The sequence below is a fragment of the Aspergillus neoniger genome (genome assembly GCF_003184625.1).
Source record: "Aspergillus neoniger CBS 115656 unplaced genomic scaffold BO87scaffold_5, whole genome shotgun sequence".
Taxonomy (NCBI): domain Eukaryota; kingdom Fungi; phylum Ascomycota; class Eurotiomycetes; order Eurotiales; family Aspergillaceae; genus Aspergillus; species Aspergillus neoniger.
In genome coordinates, this window is record NW_020291133.1 from 168,236 (window position 1) to 189,921 (window position 21,686).

Here is a 21,686-nt window from a genome sequence, read left to right on the forward strand (position 1 = left end):
TTTAATACATCACAAGATTTTGATAGATCTACGTCACCTACTATGCAAAATGCGTCACTGTGAATGCCGCCCTGGTTTTCCACAACTTCTTGTGTTGCCTCCACCCTAGCACCAGCATTATGGCTACAGGCTTATCTTCTTAACCCAGGGAAAGGGCTGCCACACGAATGCCAATTTGTTTAAAGTGTAAGTTTTCTCAAAATCTCAAGCTTCCATATGCAGATCTCTGGTAGCTAATGCGTCAAGAACAGACCGACACCCTCGGAGAAAGCACCCCGCAACAACTGTCGAACGAGGCATAACCAGCTTCGTATTCATGTGTGCTCAAGACAGAACCCAATCAAAAAGTTCCATATTGATATCATGGCCATAAGAAATTGTGAGATATTGTGCTACTTCATGAGCTCATCTCTTTCCGGGCGTGCACGGCTGGCCACTTTGGTGGGTTCCCGATGACGGGCCCTGAGAGGAACGGGTGCTGGATGCTGCAGCGTTGGCATTGCGATCGGCAGCTCCTTGAGCTCGAGCAGCAAAGCCACCAGAGCTCATATCTTTTCCACCTTGGGCCTGTAGCTTTGTGAGCTTGCAATCTATGCCAACATACAGCACCTGCTAACTTGGGTGGACTGGATGCGGGAAGCATCCGACTTGCTCATCTGGTTGGAAGGCATGTTAATATAACAGCGACTGGTTCCTAGTATAGTGGTGTTTGTTCTGGAATGGATATTTTGTGTGTTGAATGTTTGTTCAAGAAGATCTTTAACCCCTCATATATGCTACCCACATTTTTCACATGTCTGTACTACATTGTAGTATTGCTTATTTCCTTCGTCATGTCATGGGTAACCATTCCGGTGCCATTTTCCGTCCAGTCGCTACAGCTCTAGTACATCGTCTCCTAAAACCCGGCTAGCCCTGTTCATTGGCTGGGACATACGCGGAGTCCCTAGAGTCTAGACCTTGCCCTTCGCTATACTCAAGGCTCGCATGGCCGCAATTTGCTTGCTGAGAAGGAGGATGCAACTACATTTTGGAATCCTTTGGTGCTTTGGTCTTTGTGACCCTCCTATCTGCACTACCTCAGGCATTTCACTGACCACCCTACTTCGCCTTCTGTTGCACTGGAAGGGCCCCTGGACCGTGCCAGGAAGCCAGCCCTTTCACGGAAACAGTCAGCACTGCTGTGTGGCCCTAAGGTCAGGTTTTTTTCTATCATCACCACAGTATGGCTGATGATATGGTGTTCCACCACTGCCCTTTGCAGCTTGTGGCCATACATGGTCAACCAGCGGGCCGGCACGCCATCATTTGCGTGGAGTTCAATTGCGTGGAGTTCAATTGAGACTCAGGTGGCGATTCCGACCATCGAAACTTCCTGTTTATTGCCATCGAGCTCCAGATATCCGTCGAATCTGGGCGAATATGCGAGACAAACGCAAGTTGGCACAATTGGAAGGGATGATTGCTTCACCATGACGAAAGCGACCGACGACAGCTTGCAGTGGCACCGTGTAGTTTGTGGTTCGTAGTTTGTACCACAGAAGGGGATGCACGCCAGTGGAACAATCTGGAAAGGAGCGGAGAATGAGTTGGCATGACAGCTGCAGCAGCAGCACACATGTGCAGTGGTTGGAATGAATCCAGAGTCCATCACTTCCTTCCTTGTGGCGGGTGGCAAACCCAGGTAGTATCACGTGACCACGCGTCGAACCCGCCAGAAGCGTCCGGGGGTGCCTGGGGCCTTCCCGCTGTCTCTGGCGGGCACTAACCCTCCTGGGCCACTGGTGCCAACGATCGTTCAGGGAGCTTCCAGCTTCCTCCAGCAGCTCCCCCTACGAGCTGGTACCTGCCTCTACCAGTCGCCATCATGGGGTCCAAAAGTTATATAAGGCCCTTCGGGATCTCTTCCAGTCGATCCTCATCATCGCAACAGACATCAAGCATCTACTACTACTACTACTACTACTACTACTACTACTACTACTACTACTACTACTACTACTACTACTACAAATACAACAATCGCAACCAACGTCTACTACATCTAACACTACCACTATCATAACAAATCTACCTACCACAATGTCTCTCTTCCGAACCATCCCTACTGCTGGCGACTTCGCCCCTCTCTTCCGCCTACTGGACGACTATGATCTCCACCGCTCCGGCCAAGGCTCCTCGGTGACTTCTGCTCGCACCTTTGCGCCTCGCTTCGACGTCCGCGAGACCTCGGATGGCTACCACCTCGATGGTGAGCTGCCCGGCATCGCCCAGAAGGACGTTGACATTGAGTTCTCCGACCCTCAGACTCTCGTGATCAAGGGTCGCACCGAGCGCGAATACCACTCCTCGGACAATGACGAGGCCCAGAACACCCCTGCCCCGGAAAATGCCAACAACAACAACAACAACAACAACAACAACAACAACAACAACCAGGGTGAGGGCAGCGCTGTCGTCCCCTCGGGTGATAAGCAAGTCTCCAAGAACAAGTCCAAGACCAAGCACCACTACTGGGTCAGCGAGCGCTCCGTTGGCGAGTTCCACCGCACCTTCTCCTTCCCTACTCGCGTCGACCAGGATGCTGTCAAGGCTTCCTTGAAGAATGGCATCCTGTCCATCTTCGTGCCTAAGGCGGCTGCTCCTTCTTCGAAGAAGATTACCATCGAGTAAAAATTGATCGGTGGTGCGACGAATAACGACTTGATGATGGGTTTCGAAATTGTTCCATAGCGTGTGATGTTTTTACTCTGTTGTCTTCATTCCCTTTGTTTCTTATCTGTGCCAGAATGCTGGGGGATTAGTGTCTAATAGTCGAGGTGTGCATTCTCAGTCGTTGCTGGGTTTTCGCTCCTTTCTGATATTGTATTTTAGTAATACTATACATTATTTGAAAGTTTGAATTCTCTCTTTCGCTCCTTTGCTAGTAATTCCCGGGTAAAAGTAACAACCAGACTTGATAATCGAAACATCGCAATACGTTTCGAAATGATAAAAAGCACTAGTCATGACCCTCGTACATAGACCACTCCTATGCCGGTTGTTATACTGCTGTCGCCAAGGCCCAGTGTCGACCCACATGTCGCATACGCTGCCATTGCAGCTAACAAGCGCAGCGACTTACCTAGTATGTATTGCGCCCGGCTAAATACTAGTAGCATGAGTCAATGTTACTGTTGTTCTCTGGGTGGGATGAGATGGTGAATGGCCTAAATAGAGTGACCTAGGAGTAGTTGCAGTCTGTTGTAGCATACTTCAACTTACAATGATTGGTCGTAACTATATATATCTCCATGGCACATCCCGAACGAAAAGCAAAAAGAACCAAATGTGCAAATTGCAGCGAAAATACCAAACGACAGTCAATAATGGCGTCCAAATACTGTCTATAAATGTCAAATAATACTCGTGACATGTGGCTTTTATTGGAATATCTTGAGCAGCAGCTTGATTTACAGCTAATAATGTAGTGCTTTAACAGTAGCTTATGTAGCAAGAAATAGAGACAGATAATATCTCCAATCCTCGATGGTCTAACGGTCATGATTTCCGCTTGTCAATCCCTTTCGGGAACAAGCGCGGGAGACCTGGGTTCGACTCCCAGTCGGGGAGATTTCTTTTTTGTTTTCTTTCTTTTGCCGGCCCGATCCCGTGCTCTATCTTCCGCATTCCGAATTCGCCCGCTCGCGCCACATGCGATCTTATCTCTAAGCGCCATGTGTGATGTTTTTATTATTTATTTTATTTTCCCCCATACTACTAGTATAGACCATGTTTGCTATTTTTCATGATGCTGGACCTATCCATTCCAGTCAAAATTAATCGCAACGCTCATAAAAAATCCGAACATAGTGAACCAGCCCCGTAGACTGCAGCGATACTATTACCACTCCCAAATAAGGAGAACTCCTGTTAATATAAGACGGGTTTCGTTCAAGAATATCTGTTAACAGCTGCCATTGATCATAGCCTCCCACAACGCAGGCCACAATGGTATACTTGCACGGGGATACTCCTGCCATATGAATCTGGGTAACCAGAACCCAGCCTCAATGGCAATGCCCACCATCCAAGGCGACATCGCATCTCCAAATAACCCTCTGGTTTTGCGACCAGCAGCAATGTACATGACTGCCACTACTATGGCAAAACCACCGATCATCTCAGCAACACATGCATCGCGTATCGAAATCCCTCCAGGACTGATGATACACCCCATATCAAACTCTGTGCTACCATATGCTTCTTGCACAGCCCACACTGCCAAGGCACTTCCAACAACTTGTCCAGCAATGTACATAGCAGCCCGCGATAAGGACACTCGGCGAAGAAAGTACGCAGCCAATGTAACAGTCGGATTGATATAGCCGCCAGTCGAGCGCGCAAAAGTAAAGATGATCAAAGGGAGGAGGCACACATTGACGATACTCGCAGGTAACAAGCGGACCCAATCGTAGTTGTCCGAGCTGAGGTAGGAGAGATTACCGGTATCGTCTCGATCTTTGGATGCTGGTGCAATCGTCACCCATGTCAACATGAACGTGTACATCATGCTGGCTGTATCTCTGGTTTAGCGTTCCATACAACCGTAATCAGATCATTATTGGGGTCACCATCTTACCAACACATTCTAGTAAGGTGCACTTCCACATAGTGACGTCCGCCAAGCACTTCCAGTCTGACAGGTCTGTACCTGGCTGGGTAGTACTTCGATAGCCATCGCCACGGCTCTGAGGGAAGCGGGCCACAGGTGCGATGCCGTGCGCTGGCTTCTCGCGACAGCCACTCTTCTCCATCCCAGGTATCATAATGTCGAAAGAGCAGAAAACGCAACCATGCACATGGTAAAAGTGCCAAGTTCGACAGTAACTGAAGTATGAAGTTGTTGTGGTTTGCTCGGCGGCCGGCGACTGCCGACCCGAGGAAAGTGGATCGCTGATATGAGATGCTCTTAGACGGGGAATTGTTATCAATCACAAATAGGAATGACACTGTCTCTGACCTACAAAATGAACCAAACAGACTTATGACTCTTCTTCTGGTTGTCGTCGTTCGGGTTCTTTCGGGTCCGTGGGATGTCCTTTTACCCGTTTCAGTGAGTGGATTTAGCTGTTGAGATGAAATCTAGTCACCTGCAAAGCAGGTGAAGGGTATCTATTCAGAGCGAGCAATGCTTCTAATTGAAGGTAAAAAACCAATTGAAATACAAAGACAGAATGATATCACGGGAACGAACAAAAACAGCTAGGCAAAATCGCGATGAGGGGACAACTGCTCCCTGAGCAGGTTTGTGCCACCCCTATCGTATAGAAAAAGAAATGAACGGAAATAATCGCCATATCGAAGTGTTCAAGGCATGTTCATGCCAACGCTGGGAGGAGATATCTGCAATCCCACTACTACGTGGGAACGAAGCAGCCTACCAGCTAGAGCACTTAGAGGTCGCCGTCGTCCAGCCAGTGAGACGGTTGGCGATATCAGAGGCGTAGCAAGAAGTGGCACCAGAGGCAAGATCAAGGTTGGTGGTCGACTTAAGGGAGTTTACACCGGAGTTGTAAAGTCTGGCGGCACGGTAGTAGGCCGCAACACCAGTCCGATCGGCCAAGTCCAGGTAAGAAGCGAGGCCATAACCGCCACTGGAGGAAGTTCCAATAGCTGAAGTAGGGAGATTGATGTTAGAAACTGCAGGTCCCTTAAGGATATTGACAAGGATTATAACGTACCTCCATCGCGGATCATCTGGACGATCTCCGAGTCGGAGCAGGTGCTCTTTCCATAGCAAGTACCGGTACCCTGGTAACTCTGCATGAGGCCAGGGTTGCTTACACTGTTGGCGGTAGTCGGGACCCGCACACAGCCCTTGGATTCCTGCAGAACCACGGCCAGAATGAAGCGATGGTCGACCTTGGACTCCTCAGCGACCTTCTCAATGGCACTCTTAATGTTTGCGGTCTCGGTTGCTGAGTTGTCCTGGCCCCAGCCATTGTTGCTGCAGGACTTGGCGATGACAGCATCCTTGTTGGCCTCCCACCTATAGTAGTGATGGGTTAGCATAACGGGTGCTTTGGAAGTAAGCCCGAAAGGGGGGCCTCAAGCATACATCGCATCGAAGGAAAGCCAGTCGGACTTGGCGGGCCATCCATCAGCCGTCGAACCATCGCCGGTGTACTTGGTGTAAGAGTTCGAGCCGGAGCTCTTGCCAACACTGTCATTGACGCTAGTGACAGCCAATGCGCTGACGGTCACCACTGCGTTGGTGGAACGGGAGGCCAACTGCTCTCCCTCCTCGACCTCCAGGGTCCGAGTTCCCAACGGAGCGGCGGCGGCGATGCCGGCAAGGGAGCCGACAGCAAGGTACTGTAGGACGGATGTTAGTACTCTGTTGCTGAGAGCCGGATATGTGCAGAATGGCTGCTTACGTTGAAGAACTGAGTGAAACGCATCTTGGTAGAAAGGTATTGTAAGTAGAAATTGGTTGATGAGTAGGACAAATGCTAATGATTGTGTGCTCTGCAAGGAGTGTATGTGATTGAAGGAATGTGATGAAGCTAGTCAATAGCTTCTGAATAAACTGTGAAAAAAGTGAAAAAAAAAAGGAAGGACTGTCGAAACCGACTTGATACTGCGAAAATGCTCTGCTTGGATAGAGACATTTTGGAGCAGCGCACTCGCGCTCTTTATACGAGCTGGCTGTATGGCATCTCTTCAGCCCCTCTTAGGAACAGAAGGTGTGAAGGATTGTGAGCGGCCCCAATTTGCAGGAGATGCTCCAAGGCATCGTTGGTTGGATACTACTTGTGAACAGTGGGCTGAGTGACTTGAGGGGTCCGAGCAAATCAGCGATGATAGTCGGTCATCACCAACGGCCCGCTAATTTAGCTGCCAATCGGGGCTGACGTGTGACAGTACGAAATGAAGGATAATGTCATCACGTCTATCCGATTCTGCCCTCAGGATGCATCTGAGAGGTCCGTCCAACATCTTGAAGATGCGGAAACCTAAGATCGTGCGGCACTACGCCGACACCAGCCCACCGGGGGTATAATTCAAGACCAGTAGGATGGATAATCCTCCCTCCATGATAGAGACTAGCGCAAGAAAAAAGCCCGAGGAGCCATGTGCGCAAGGCCGACAGAGCCAAGCTCAGCGAGCATCCGTGTTGGCCGAGCCCATGAGAGCCATCATTGGGAGAAGTCTCCACCCCGCGGCTGCCGCAGGTTCAGGCGCGAGGAACCAGTGAGGAGGATGAACTGACCAACGTTAGGTTTTGCATGGGCCACCGCGAGTCGGAAAGAGGAACCGAGAGCACACACTGCCTGTGCCAAATAGCATCATTGACTGGAGGGGGACTCGTCCAATGTGTGAGTTGACTGAGTTCAGGCAGACACGTTCGGGCTGAGGCCGAACTAGTGCGGGGCCGAAATCTCCATCGATTCGTGATTTTCCATCTTCACCGAGACAAACACACACCGACTGCCAGAACTATTCTGTTTAGGACGTACTCAAAGAAAATAAAAAGTCATCCGGTATACACTCAAGCCTTTCCTGTGTTGTGTTTCCCTCGTCTAGTGACTGCGCATCGACGCACTCTCGGAGACTCGAGAGTTACACACATGCCAGCAGCCCTAAGGCACACAGAGATTCCCCGAGAAACTTTGTAGAACAGTCATGTAGTGCAGTGGAGATGCCCCTATTCAGCATTGGTACTGTGTAAGGCACTGTGTAACGGAAGGGGCCGGTTTCAGCTTCCAGGGATTGAGTTTGTGTTTCAGATGGTGGCTGTGGCGATCCAATCTGGGGGCAGAGAACCAACATCTCGGCTTCCCGTTCCTGCGTAGTTTATTCTCCGGGCGCCTCGATTGCTCATAGGAAGCTGACATTGGCAGACGGCGGATCCGGCCAAGCGCTGTGGCGGTGGGTGGGGTCTGACGCTGCTGGACATGAGCGAGCACGCCGGCCGAATTCGTCCTTAGCGAGACAGGCTAGTCTGGCAGACTTTCCCTTGGCGTCGGATCAGAAGCTATCCAGATGTTACCCCCCTTTCAGCTTCCCATCACACTGCTGGTATCCTCTCCATCTCTAACCCTGCCATATTAGCCATATGGAATGTATGCTTTCAGACCAGAAATCTGTTTCTACAGCCCCGACATATCCGGATTGCGGTTCCGAGGGGTCCTAGCCACACCTTAACTGGAGATGTTGGCATTCGACTACCCACTCTCTCTGCAACATCGCAAGTTGTATGCCAAGTACTACTTGACAAATAGACATACACGAGGAGTTTACTTCCGTCTCACTGCCTCAAAGGATGATGCAGACACTGCTCTGGCCCGGTGCAGGTTCGGCCCCCAACTCTGACTCCATCCCGTTGGGGGTGTTCGTCATGACATGAAGATGCAATGCAGGTACCGTTCGTCAGACACGGAACAAGCTACTATATCTCTCGGAGCTGGTGTCCCGGCGATTTCTTTGACATGGGAAATTTCTAACGGAGCAATTACTCTACCCCGGGTCACCCAGACCAATAAACCACATCGGTCACGTTCTGGGTCACACCACTCCAATATACCGGCCCAGTATTTCACTATGTTCCCGCAGTTGGCATCTGCTGATGTTGCAGTGACATCCCCAGGTTCGGGGCCTTAACAAAAGCTCCACCCAACACAGCAGGATCAACCCCTTGTGGCTATGTCGTCTCCCCTCAATTTGTCATACAGCTTCAATTCTCTTAGGGGCTATTTTATTGTGAACTCGCTTGACAACAAGCTCTTGCGACAAACTGTCCTCCCCTTCAATTGACACCCCATTCCAAAAGGCCTAGCAACTTTTTCCTTCCAACTTATCTTTTTGGGTTTTCCTATTGGCACTTGCAGCAAGCATTGCAGCTATATAGATAGACCGTGGCAAGGACTGTGCGGCACTGAGGGAAGATGAGAGCGCCATAGAGGCATGGTATGTGTACTATGTCGTATTGCACATAGGAGCCGGCATGACAGTGAAGACTACACGCTTGAGTTGACATGCGTATATCTTCTATACCTTTTGCCAAAGCAAGTCTGCCCTGTTCCTACCAAGAACTGGAACATTATGCTAAGCTCCACGGGCTACCAACTGGCTTGATAAGAGTACTAACAGAGGCATTCCAGGCTCAGAGAAGCGTTCTTGCTGACCAAAGTTGTGTTACTAATGCACCTCACATAGAAACGAACCTGCATGACGAAACACGATCTCTCTTCAAAACGCGACGACAGGTTGGTCTCGTGGAAACATCGCAGGAATGAATATGGCTGGGACCTCAATCCTTGAGAGGACCTTCGTTCCCATGCTTCCCCCCGGCGTTGTATTGTGTGACAACGCACCGATGAGATGAAAGGCATCTCTACTCGAAGCCTCTCGAAATCTCTTTCCCGCTCCAATATCCAGACTATAACATGCTGCCCGACCATTGGACACCCTATCCCGAGGTGAAATTTGCTCGCCGTTTCTTTCACATGCATGACGGACTGCGTGCATTCCTGCCTATCCGGTGGTGTAAGCTGGGACTATATACATGAAATAATGCAGGAACACAAGAGCAAGTGGCATAATATGTGCTTAGCGCCATTTCGATGGATTTCGGCATGTCCGACGACCTGTCAACATGGGAGTTCGTCTTGTTGCCCTGTCAAGCTGACAGAATATTCTTTGTTATACCACCACAGATAGATAACTAGTTCATATTACAATGATTGCCTAAGTGCAAATGTTCCTTGACCAATCCAAACGATTTTCATAGCCATGAGCAGTGAAAGGCCGATACCGGATAAAGCTTTCCTAACCATGGCCTGCAGGCAATCCGCTCTAGCATGGGCACAGTCGCTAAATTAACAGGGAGCGACCGTGTGTTATAAGAGAAATTTTTAAATGGTCATGAGGTGGGTGGAGTGAATGCTGACGGACGCCAGCCCGTGATCCTTCTACCTCTGACTTCAACAAATGAGAGATTCAGTTCCCTAGTCTAGCCAGTCAAACAGGACCCACTACATCCTGTTGGCTCTACATAATGCTGTAGTGCTGCCAGGAAACCTGAAAGACTTTAGAATGCAGTCTCCACATGTCAGATCTGCTTAGCAAATTTCTCTTTTCAATATAGGTCTACGATGACCCCGATCGATAGCACTGGAGTTTTGACAGCCGCTCAGCCTCGCGAGACGCACGAGCAATGGCCTACCACTTCGCCTGTATATAATGCAGGCTCTCCCAGAGTTGGTGCAACTCAAAACCATCCTTTTCCTCTATCCAAGATTTAGTATCGGATTGACCACAATACAGCTTGACCATGGCCGAGTCTGATACCGTTGTCTCTGTCGCAAGTGACCCTACGTCATCCAATCCAAAAAAGGACCCCAAGGCGAAAGAAGAAAAGATTGGAATTACCTCTCATTGGATTTTCATAATTTGGAGCTGGTTTCTACTCACCATTCCTCTCTCATCACTGACAGCTGTCTTCCTCGCACTGGTCTTTAGCTACCGGGTTGGACATGGAAACTCCCCGTTTGAGAATCTCCGCGTGGGCCTCGCGACAGAAGGTTCATCGGATGCGTACTACGTGAATATGAACTCGAGTATTCTTCTATTTGTGACCTCATGGGCTAGTACCTTGGCTCCTATGCTGTCGGGCTTTCTCATTACGCTTGCGTCATTTCCCATCGCGAGAAGGTACCTCCAGGACATACAACAAGGACGTTTTGAACGGTTGCCTACCCCATACCAACTGACGCTCATGCTCAAGTTCTTTGACGGGGGCACTCTCGGAGCGACCTGGAGCTGGATTGTTTACCTCGTTTCGTGGAAAAAGAAGCGCCAGCCTCAGACTTCCACTCTGTTCTCAGCCGCTTCTGTGGCTTTGCTAGCGACATTACTTGGGTATGTACAGAGAGCTACTGCATGCACCCCCATTATTTTGATTTGTACATTGTCTGATAACTCCCAAACCAGAGCGTTGGTTTCTTTGGCAGATACCTGGCTTCACTTGACTACGACGACAGTCTCCTTCACTCGCGCCACTGCCGCCACGAACAATACCGACTACAGCTTTGGCCTGACCCCCCAGTGCTTGAAAGGTAACAATTCAGTCGCAGCACAGGAAGATACTGGCCTATGTAGTGTCTCGATGGCTGTCACGGGCCAGTTCCTGGCGAATGCAACCGTCAGTCTCGGCGTGCTAAACAACGTCTCTGATTTCGCGACCGTGTACACCTACGACAACAACAGCACGATGTACAGCTACCTAGGAATACCAGAGGGCACGGCCTCCGTGACCGACCGGGATTACGAAGCTCAAACATATGGTGCTGCGACACAGTGCGAGATGTTCTCCAAAAGATGCAACCTGACCGAAGTGACGACCTCTCTCCGATACAACTGCTCGAGTGCCTTTGCCGGCTTCATCGACTCCACCGAATTAATCACGGGCTTTTTTACAGATTCCAGCATGACAACTGACATCGAAGACAATGAGACTTCCAACTATGGCACAGGAAACCCATTTTACTACGTGATCGCCGGCGTGCTAAGTACCTCTGGCGGGACCGTCCCCAACTCGACAGACTTTGTGCAGAATGAGTCGGGCGTGTATGGCTACGTCCTTGGCTGCAACACCACGATCTACGACATCGTGTACGACCGAGTCAACAACTCCATGACCCGCTTTGTACCCACCGACAGCAACACCTCGGTATCCAACATCTGGCAAACGAGTATCGCGCAGACCGTCGACTGGGAACCGTCCATTGAGCTGGAAATCGGGGCAGCCGCGTTCAGCCGAACGGGCCAGGAGTTCGCAGACAAGATCGCACAGTCATTCAGCAAGGTGATATTGGCCCTGGGAGCAGACGGGGTCGAATCGCGCCCAGCACTAGCAGCGCAGCAGAGGGAGACTTCCCTTGTATCGCGGGTTCCCATGGCGCCACTCTTCACCTTGGTTGCCGTGAACTTCTTGTATGTCATCGTGGGCTTGATTTTTGCGGGATTCGCTATCAGAACCGCCAGAGGAGCAGTCCCTGATGTTCATGCTCGGCTTGGAATCTCGGGTCTTGTAGCAGATCGATTTGAGGATCCCGGATCGCGCAAGGAGGTTCATTCTGTTGATGAAATGTTCGAGGAGTATGCTGGACATCCGAGCCGACGGGTGGCTGTGGAGCCGGAAACTGAGGATGGGGTGTACGTTTTCAAGAGTTGGGATACATCTAGATCGAGTTCGGTGGAAGTGAGGGAAGGCTCTGTGGCGATTGAGAGATCTAGGCTGATTAGTGGTGAGAGTGCTTGATGATGTAACTATCTGCTATAGACATAGACCATCTGAGTAGAGTGGCAATAATAATTAACTAGCTGACTTTTTTCTGTCGGTCTTTCTCCGGTTCGCCTACACTGGACAACATATCCCAGCTCAGTTTCAGTTGTTCCACTTCCATCGCTACAAGATGTCAAAACCCCCAAAATGCGTCCTAGATGACTCTACTATCGGCTATACCCGTCGTCCCGATACCTTTCGATCTGTTTTCAGATGATTGGTGCTCTCGGTTATTCGACTACCGGAAGGAGCTCCACGGCGCATCTTTTGGCCCCTAACCCCCCAGGACTCAGCGAATCATAACAGTTTAGAATCCGTCAGGATCACACCAAGCCTCACCGATCCGCCTATCGTCTGAGGCTCAGCCGCTTTCTCGAATTCAAGGCAGCTGAACGCTTCCCTGGTGGTCTATAATAGCACTCTTTCATAACCTTCCTTTCCATGAAAGCTCATTTAGCGGTCAATGTGCGATCTTGTGGAGACACGTCGAAAGTAGGGGTCCTGCAAGGCTGAGGCTATAAGCTGGGACCTCGTATTCTGGTGGGATGATGTTGGAGAGAAGCGGGTGATAGCACGTGCAGAGTTAGCTGATAGAGGGAGTGTGTTATGTTTCCTGGTATAGTGAGGTTGTGGAACAATGTTTCAGTGGCCACTGCTATGGGTCATGTTTCAGATCAGAGTTTTTCTTACCCATCGCAGATGTCTTAAATTATGCTTAAACTTGCTTATCGGTGTGAAGCAGTTACACCTCAGAGAGTATCATTTTCGGCCTGATTTACTACGTTGAGACCTTGCCATCTGCAGTTTGACGGTTGTAAGGGAGTATCTCTGGTATGTGAGGACCTCAGTGAGTTGTACAAATCTGGTTCTCACGTGGGCCTGGTTCCCTTTTGAGTGGTCCCACATACCAGACTTTCCCAAAACGGAAGAACCAAACAAACTCTGCTAGCTCAAACGGGAAGGCATAAGCTATGCTGAGAACCGTTGGAAAACTTTGTCGATGCTGTTTCTAGAACAACCATGCAATGCATACTGTACAACATATACACTAATCAGTGCGGGATGATCTACAGAGGGTATGAAAGAGACGATGAGGGAGTGATTGTCGCTAGGCCATCCCAAGTCAGGTATCGGCCAAGGGGTGCCAGCCTCAATTGGATAATAATACATGGCAAATTGGGTAGGCCAGGCTCCAAGACATCAAAAGGGCAGAGATGTAGGATTGAGAGTACATGTTCGTTGATGCGTTCAGTGGATTTTATGGGCGACGAGCCATGCGAAACGTAGTATGGCGAACCAGTTGAAAAATGCTATGGCAACAGACATGCAAACTTTGTCGAGGACGATAACAGAGGTATAAGAAAACCGAACCCACTTAAACTCCAGAGACCGGATAGAAAAGGGAAACCGAAAGAAGGCCGATAGAAAGAAACAGAGCAAGAGAGAAAGAGCTGGAGGTCGGGGTGGGAGGAGGATAATGGGAGAGAAGTAGAGCTAGAGAGGTAGGGAGAGAGAGAGAGAGAGAGAGAGAGAGAGAGAGAAGAAGGAAGAATAGGTCCAGCCCTGGTAGCACAACTTCGAGAATGGTTGCCGATGATGCTGCAGATCATCCGAGGTCATGCATCATTCCAGTCTCGTACCGCCGCGGCTTCTTTGGCATCTCGCTTTTTGTTGCGCCAAAGGAAATAGCAGCATACAGAGACTGCGATTAGGAAGAATCTAGGGACCGTTGTTAGCATGTCTAAGGTCGTAGGCGAAGAAGCCACGCAGTACTCACATGCCAACGATGATACCTGGCACGCCGCTCTTGAGGAAGTTACTGACGGGCTTCTCGCCAGACGAGGAATCCGAGTCGTCGCGAGCCCACAGAGGCATCGCAATAGCGACTGCTCGCCGGGAGAGAGAGAAGGCTTGGGATGATTCCATTGGGGGGACCTGATATGCAAGTTCCGGGGAACGGGCAGAGCCGTAGGGAAGAGACGGGGAAGGGGAAGATAAAAAGGGGACGCGAGGGTCGCGTTCTGAATCGAACCTGCTCTCTGGCGCCCTCAAAAGGGGATAAGACATTGCCAGGACTAGTGGCTTCAGCACGGACCAGCAGGGGGGAGTGAATGCGGAATGCTGTTTGGTTAATTCACGGCCTGGCGCCCCTGGGCGGTTTGAGATTGTTGCCGGGAATAGTTTCATCCCCTTTCCAACTGTCCATTCCCCACTGGCCGATTCTCGAAAACCCTTTAAGGTGTCTTTGCGGTTTCGAGTTGTAGCAGAGTTAGATAGTGAACCTGGGGGGCGATCAACAGGGCGCAGCCTCTTGCTCTGAATCAGTTGTTCGAGGTTGAGGCTGGCAGTCTCAACCCTCCATTAGGGTGTCTGGAATCATTTTTGTTCCATTTCTGGGCTTTGCCCCTGACTATTTCCCGATGTTTCACCTTGAGTTGGGCACCTGGATGCCTGAGGCATGAAGCGGCTTATATGTACGTTGGAGCTAACCGCATCTGGACAGTCCAGTCATGTGAGCCTAAGTCATTTGATGGAGTGATTATTATGTTATTATTCAATGGGAGAGGGATGGTAACAGAACTTAGAGTACATGGAGGGGGAATGGCCTGCATAGTGAATAAAGCTCGTAGAAAATTTAACTACTAACTGACAGATGGGAATTTTGGACCCCCTGCCTTCTACCTTCTTCCCTATGCTCATCTCGATCTGTAGAATCTGGCTTGGCTCAGATTGGATCGCCACTTCCGATCATGACTATGGCTGATCGGACAACCCTGGCAGTGGATTCATGCAGGGACAGCATACACCCTAGTTAGTCTTCTACGAGGACATATGGACAGAAAAGGTACGTACTAGCTGCCTGAGCTGCTAACTTGGTGTATGAGGTAGACTGCAAATGCCACGGCTGGCCTGGTACATATGGACAGCTCCTGCGCTTGGACCATTAACCATTCAGCGGAAGTGCGCTTTATCATCGGATTGCAATTTGTTTTGACAATATATTGATACACTGACTTTGGACTCCAGTAACACTGCGGGTTACTTTTGGGGTCAGCTCGTGAGATAGTCCCGTGGTGGCCTAGAAATTGGAGTCGATGCCACTCCCTACACCAAAATAGTGTACATTTGCAGAACTTTATTACTCAAAAAGGCACACTGAAGCTAGCTACTTAACGAATTGAACACTATCTTCGAGAAGCGTGGGCTCTCTGACACGGGATGCTTTCTCACCCCCACCCTTCGCATTGCCCCGCTCCGAGAATGAGGGCTCCGTGGGTCTGGCCTCATCTGCCTGCCGTCCCCTTGATGTATCTACACTACGACCGATTGGTTTGACAGCTCTAAAAGTTGCGTTCCTACCTACTTACTTAAGTGTCATGGTAAGATTAGTGGGCCATATAGAACTAACACTGATTTTGAGGGATCGCATTGAAGGGTCTGGCATGCTCAGAATGAAGCCGAAGCACGCGCATATGGAAGATTTTTCCTTCCCCGCATCTGCAGACATTCTGCATCGAGATAGGCCAATTAACATTATCCGATGTTTTCCCGGTACTGAATTAGCTTGCACTGACACCAATCGACACGTCAATTGAGTCAATCCTCGGGTTGATACGAAACCGCCATTTGCCGTGATGAGTTCATGACTTTCCCGCATGCGGTCACCCGCCACCACAGCCTTCCCCGTACTCATATATATCCCTGCCAGAGCACCAAATATCCATCCATTTCTGGCATCAGACACTTTCTGCCAGAATCCTAATATGGCACCATTTCATACTATCGTCTTCGTGCCGGGCGCATGGCACAGCCCGGAATGTTATCGCAGAGTGATCGACCAACTCGAGGCTGCGGGGTACGAGACGGACCTCGTTCATCTTCCTTCCGTGGGGCCAACCCAGCACTTCCCAGACTTCTCTGCCGATGTGGCCCAAATACGAAGCCATCTAGAACGTCTAGTCGATGCCGGCAAGAAGGTCGTGCTTGTGGTACACTCTTACGGAGGAGTGCCTTCAAGCGAAGCCGTCAAAGGGCTTGACTGCGGGAGCCGGCAGAGTAACGGCCAAGAAGGAGGAGTCGCTCATATCTTCTTCTGCTGCTCGTTTATTATTCCTGAAGGGAAATCTCTCATCGGCGCCTTCGGGGGAAACGACTTGCCGTGGTTCAATGTCTCTGCGGATCGCCTGGAAATTAACCCAGACAGACCAGACGAGGTTTTCTACAATGACGTATCAGAAGAAGATTCTCAGGCGGCAGTCAAATCTTTACGTCCGCACAGTTATCAGGCCTTCCTCAGCCCATGCACATATGCTGCCTGGAAAGAAGTTCCCAGTACCTACCTCTACTGTGCCCAGGATAATGCTATCCACTTAGGGATCCAAAAAATGATGGTGGAGGATTGGGCGGCAGGTTATCCCATCCGCACAGAGTTCCTCGACGCCTCCCATAGTCCTTTCCTCTCGAAGCCAACTGAAGTAACAACGGCGATCAGAAGAGCAGCTGGGGAAGAGATCTGATCATGAAAAGGATATGTGACGTGGCCTTATATACACCTGGTTCCATCCACGTGGACCGGAATACTAGTGTCACCAATGGCGGTTCCTCAATGTATATAGAGACTAATACAGGCTACACAAGGCCTCAATATTCATGATTTGAGGGATACTCCAGAATGCACTGGCATTCCATGACTTTCTAATTGAGAATTTGGCAACATCCAACCAGGAACCAAAATCTCACCTGCAATCGCTATTTCGATCTTTATCAGTGCTATTCACTGTCCCCTGAGTACTCCTTCTCGGCGCAGATAGCAGTGAATGCTGCGTTAGCCCTAAAGGATAGGAGTCAAGGTTTGCCTCACAATTTGACCTCACTTCCGGCGAATTTGCTGTCATCACACACTACCCAGGCCTTGTACCACCTTTAAGCCACATGTGTCTGTGAGGCGTTTCTTACGTTGCACTCTCAGACCTTACTCGGCTTATTTCCAAATACAGAGTCCGGCGTACTACCCGGAACCCTATGAGATGTTAAAATTTGGTTCCGAGCACCAGTGGCGCCCAACACCCCAACAACCCGGCTTGCCTGATGCTTATCTGCATGAAGAGAAGATTAGTTGACCGAGAACGAACTCGCACTTTCTCTCAGCACCATGCGCGCCCCACCACAAAAGATCATCATCCCCTCCGGCCCTGAAGGCGATGCCTTGCAAAATGGCTCAGGCTGAGCTCGGTGACCAAGAGACGATCAACACTACTGAAAGTGAAGAACATGAGCACCAGGACGATTACGAGGTTCACTGGGAGGAGGACGATCCGGCAAACCCACACGCTATGACATCGAAGCGCAAATGGATCATCGTGAGCCTAGTAAGTACCACGACGGTGTGCGTATGTGTCACTAGCTCGCTTTACACAACGACATACAATCAGATCATGACCGAATTCAATTGCTCTCGGACTGTCGCAACTCTCGGACTCAGTTTCTATATTGCTGGACTGGGATGGGGACCTCTAATGATGAGCCCTTTGTCGGAGTTCTACGGCAGAAGACCCATATATCTCGTTTCGCTTCCACTATACATCGTCTTCCTCATACCATGTGCTGCTGCCCACAGTATCCAAACAATGCTAGTTGCGAGGTTCTTAGACGGACTCGCAGGGGCGGCATTTACCTCGGTCGCGGGGGCTACCGTGGGCGACATGTACACCAAAAGCACCCTGCATACTCCCATGCTGATATACACAGCTTCACCATTGTACGAACTCTGTTGTTTGTGGTATCGTTTAGCGACTAATGGCTGTGCAGTACCGGGGCTAGCATAGGGCCTATCTTGGGCGGGCTGATAAATTCGTGGGCCTTATGGTAAGCGAAAAATTTCCCTGGGGCCTGGAAAATCCCAGCAAATTGAGTCTTACGAGCGTACAGGAGGTGGTCATTTTACGTCTTGCTCATCTGGTCAAGCATCCAATCTATTCTTGTTATTATCTTCGTTCCCGAGACATACGCGCCAGTGCTGCTCCGAAACAGGGCTCGCAAACTGCGGCAGGAAACCGGGGACGATCGATGGAGGGCTGCGATCGAAAAAATGGATCGATCTGTTTTGAAGGTAGATATGATACCACCTTTTTTCGTTGATAGGTGGCTAACCACTAATTCGAACCAGACTGTTCTTCGCTCACTGTATCGACCATTCATGCTACTTCTCCTGGAGCCGATGTGTCTCAATCTTTGCCTTCTCTCGTCCATCGCCTTAGGCGTCCAGTATCTCTTCTTTGGAGCGTTCGGGGTGGTGTACGGCAACGCGTATAATTTCGGGTTATGGCAGTCGGGACTGGCATTCACTGGTCTTTTGGTGGGGATGATAATGGCGGTATTGTTTGATCCATGGTAGGTGATGAGCGACTCGATGTGGACGTGCACATTTTCTTGCATCATGGAGGCAATTTGGAACTAAGAGCGGAACAGGTGCTGCAAGATTTACCCCTACTTCTCCCAAGGCCACAAAGAGGAAGGAAATACCGGGAACAATGAGCCGGAAAGTCGTCTACCACCCGCTGTCATCGGAGCTCCGCTCATGACGATCGGACTGTTCTGGTTTGGATGGACAGCGTGAGTACATTGTCTCACCCCTAAGATGTGGCAAATGACTGAAAGACAACAGCTTCCCTTCAGTCCATTGGATTGTGCCTATCATTGGAAGCGCCGTATTTGGAGCTGGGTAAGTTCAGACTGTCTTGGAGACTGGATGCCTGATGGCGCTCTCACTGACACCGTAAATAGAATGATCTTCGTATTTCAAGGGGTCTTTACCTTTTTCGTGGACGCTTATCCACTGTACGCAGCCAGTGCGCTTGGTGCCAACAGCTTTACCAGGAGTACCTTTGCAGCTGCTTTTCCTCTCTTTGGCGTGGCGAGTAAGTTGCGTCACTGTAATGGGTAGGCATTCTGCCAGTAGCTGACAATTACATCACACTGCTAGTGTACCACAAGTTGGGTGATCAGTGGGCTACGTCCTTGCTTGCTTTCCTGAGCCTTGCTATGGCTCCGTTCCCGTAAGTCAAGTGCGGAAGGGATAATGCATATTGAATTAATAGCTTGATTACAGGTACATCTTCTTTAGATACGGAAAAAGGATTCGAAGCAGAAGTCGCTTTGCGACCTAAAAGTTACGGGAAGGGATTATTGGACTGTACCATATTAGTCTCGATGGGAATGCCAAATACCTTCTCACATGAGTACTAAATCCAAGATCGATAAACTGAGCTTGTGTGTGACCTTCATGATCTAGTCAGACAAAGAGGATGTTCTTAGAACAAAATAAGAATTCATTCAATTCACCGAGATAAGGTGCCAATCTGAGAGGAAATGCAAGTTAAATTGAAGTAAAAGACCGACGGAAGCCCCCGATCATAGTCTTTCAAAGCAACAAGTACTTTTAGTACAGAATCCTTTTCTAAACGGATTCCGATTTTATTTTTCCGGGCTCGAGTTATGTCGTAAAAAGGTAAACACCGACAACAAACAATCAATCACAAGACAACCTCAATGTCTAGTGCTAGCCATAACGACAACTGGATGACCAATATCGATACCTTGCTTGTGAGCTTTCAAAGCAGTCACTGCATCCAGCCGGTCAGGCAAAAGCTCATACTCTATCTCCAGTGCACGTAGTCCAGCCTCAGCCGCTGTTAGGTGACCGAAAACGCGCCGTAGCGTACTCACGCGGTAGAAATAGAACTGCACGTACGAGATTAGCTTGTCGTTTCAGCCTACTAAGGTCCCAGAAGCCCTTGATGCGGAGTGGCAGTAAACTTACCGGTCCAAGTCCCTTCTCCTGCTGAGTCGCGTATCCTTCAATCACCGAGTCTGGCTCACTCTGCACTTTCCAAGACATGGACAGGATCCTTCCAGTGAAACCTGCTGCATCTGCTAGCCGGAGCATGGTGTCGATTGGGATTCTGCCGCCCATGCTAGACAGGACGACGCCAGTTTCGGTGAGCAGATTGAAGGTCTTCGCCTGCAAGAGACAGACATAATGGAGGTCAAGAAGAGCGGTGGATATAAACGGGGGAACCACCCCCGACACGTCTGAGCAATCGAAATAAGTCGAGGAGGTTTGACCGTCCAGGAGATCAGCGCCATCCGGTAGGGGAATATTGGGGAGATTTCTAGAATGCTGTTCAGTATTCTTCAACTTCAGGATCGTGAGATTCGTGAGGGAAAGCTCACTCATATATCAGGTCAAAAGGCACCTGTTCCTTGAGGGGCACTAAGCTATGACCAGACAGCCCAGTAGCGTCTCTGGCAACAGCCCTCACCCGGCCATCAACCTTTTCAGTGGCAGACATCAGATTGATCTTGGCTTTGTCGACAACTTCATCATGGAGATCTGTCATGACGATGCTGCGAAGGTGAGGGAAGACATCCAGCGCTGCAATGGCGTCGGTACCTGAGCCAGTACCGATGGTTGCAAAGCGTTGCACTGAATTATGTGTTGAATCCTGGTGCGCCTGGAATGAGTTGAAGGCAGCAGTTACTGCCCAGTCGGCACGAGGGTTATAGATCTATACGGTGGTGTTGGTATCCGAGAGACGGGATGAAAACGGAAAGGGACTAACGTACCTTCGGCTGGTAGCTGAGATCTGAGAGGGAGATGCTAAATCTCCGGCTGACATGCTGGGGTCTGACACCGAAGAAAGCCTTGAAGTCAATGACGAAAGCGCTAAAAGAATCCGCGATTCCCCGTATCTTGAAGTCGATGTTGTCCGTGTTGTACGTGTCTTCTTGCACAAGAAATGTAGTCATTGTTGCAGATGTAGTCTTCAATTTGGTCTAGTGGGGACTTCTACATATGAAGTATTAGTGCAGTCGTCGAAGCTTTATAGGTATTCGGCATATCATCGCAGTACGCCTGACACGTAGGCCAATTGCCAATTGGGGAGCCGGTGGAAGCCGTGTGAAGTAAAGATCAACGACAGCTTACTGCCATATCGAGATAAAGTTATGCAGCGCCCCTTGCTCCATTCACGGTAACCCCGTACGCCTGCACGGATGACATGTTAGAATAGGTCTATATGCCTACGCCGAGCCGGGAGACAGGCGTGCCAATTGTCGAATACGGGTAGCTCAGGCCTATGTCAGTGAAGAAGATCGGTACACGGAGGCAATTGTGTGCATGTGGAAGTCCAAGCAGACTAGCCTTCTTACAGGCGTTTAACCCACTCAAGCTCCACCCGTACACGGAACTTTGCCTGGTGTATGCCATATAGGCTACGGTGTTATCCTGGGAGTCTCCAAAGAGTATTGGCCAGGGATTCTCGAGCCTAGACTAGATGTATCAGAAGAGGAAACT

The 21,686-nt window shown here is 49.9% G+C and overlaps 8 protein-coding genes and 1 non-coding gene across 9 annotated transcripts; 5 read left to right on the top strand and 4 right to left on the bottom strand.

Moving 5' to 3' along the window:
- Positions 1-100: 100 nt before the first annotated feature.
- Positions 101-725, bottom strand: BO87DRAFT_373366 (uncharacterized protein). Its single transcript, XM_025622526.1, has 2 exons — positions 618-725; positions 101-567 (listed from the first exon to the last, which is right to left on the bottom strand). The coding sequence occupies exons 1-2, from the start codon at positions 669-671 to the stop codon at positions 406-408; spliced, it is 216 nt and encodes a 71-aa protein (XP_025483147.1). The 5' UTR covers positions 672-725; the 3' UTR covers positions 101-405.
- Positions 726-1,812: 1,087 nt separating this feature from the next.
- Positions 1,813-2,853, top strand: BO87DRAFT_183730 (Hsp20/alpha crystallin family protein). The gene has a single exon (XM_025618431.1). The coding sequence runs from the start codon at positions 2,083-2,085 to the stop codon at positions 2,671-2,673; it is 591 nt and encodes a 196-aa protein (XP_025483148.1). The 5' UTR covers positions 1,813-2,082; the 3' UTR covers positions 2,674-2,853.
- Positions 2,854-3,522: 669 nt separating this feature from the next.
- BO87DRAFT_t67 lies at positions 3,523-3,612 on the top strand. Its single transcript has one exon. It is a non-coding gene; the product is annotated as a tRNA-Asp (tRNA).
- Positions 3,613-3,946: 334 nt separating this feature from the next.
- BO87DRAFT_300962 (aquaporin-like protein) lies at positions 3,947-6,443 on the bottom strand (the record flags this gene model as incomplete). Its single annotated transcript, XM_025619143.1, has 6 exons — positions 3,947-4,557; positions 4,622-4,935; positions 5,424-5,655; positions 5,724-6,031; positions 6,101-6,357; positions 6,420-6,443. The coding sequence occupies 6 exons, from the start codon at positions 6,441-6,443 to the stop codon at positions 3,947-3,949; spliced, it is 1,746 nt and encodes a 581-aa protein (XP_025483149.1).
- Positions 6,444-10,064: 3,621 nt separating this feature from the next.
- On the top strand, positions 10,065-12,307 carry BO87DRAFT_413090 (uncharacterized protein; the record flags this gene model as incomplete). The annotated part of the gene is made up of 2 exons (XM_025626546.1): positions 10,065-10,905; positions 10,978-12,307. Exons 1-2 carry the CDS (start codon positions 10,319-10,321, stop codon positions 12,305-12,307), a joined length of 1,917 nt encoding a protein of 638 aa, XP_025483150.1. The 5' UTR covers positions 10,065-10,318.
- A 1,640-nt stretch (positions 12,308-13,947) lies between these two features.
- Positions 13,948-14,257, bottom strand: BO87DRAFT_422548 (uncharacterized protein; the record flags this gene model as incomplete). The annotated part of the gene is made up of 2 exons (XM_025627124.1): positions 13,948-14,050; positions 14,109-14,257. The coding sequence occupies 2 exons, from the start codon at positions 14,255-14,257 to the stop codon at positions 13,948-13,950; spliced, it is 252 nt and encodes an 83-aa protein (XP_025483151.1).
- Positions 14,258-16,045: 1,788 nt separating this feature from the next.
- On the top strand, positions 16,046-16,964 carry BO87DRAFT_373371 (alpha/beta hydrolase; the record flags this gene model as incomplete). Its single annotated transcript, XM_025622527.1, has 1 exon — positions 16,046-16,964. A coding segment is annotated over exon 1 (686 nt), but the record flags the coding sequence as incomplete, so codon positions are not given.
- Positions 16,965-17,458: 494 nt separating this feature from the next.
- Positions 17,459-19,491, top strand: BO87DRAFT_327245 (MFS transporter; the record flags this gene model as incomplete). The annotated part of the gene is made up of 9 exons (XM_025620176.1): positions 17,459-18,089; positions 18,140-18,196; positions 18,260-18,440; positions 18,498-18,721; positions 18,800-18,943; positions 18,996-19,052; positions 19,115-19,248; positions 19,314-19,386; positions 19,440-19,491. Coding segments are annotated over exons 1-9 (1,479 nt in total), but the record flags the coding sequence as incomplete, so codon positions are not given.
- Positions 19,492-19,882: 391 nt separating this feature from the next.
- Positions 19,883-21,139, bottom strand: BO87DRAFT_327246 (uncharacterized protein; the record flags this gene model as incomplete). Its single annotated transcript, XM_025620177.1, has 4 exons — positions 19,883-20,071; positions 20,151-20,502; positions 20,564-20,898; positions 20,957-21,139. Coding segments are annotated over 4 exons (1,059 nt in total), but the record flags the coding sequence as incomplete, so codon positions are not given.
- Positions 21,140-21,686: the final 547 nt, after the last annotated feature.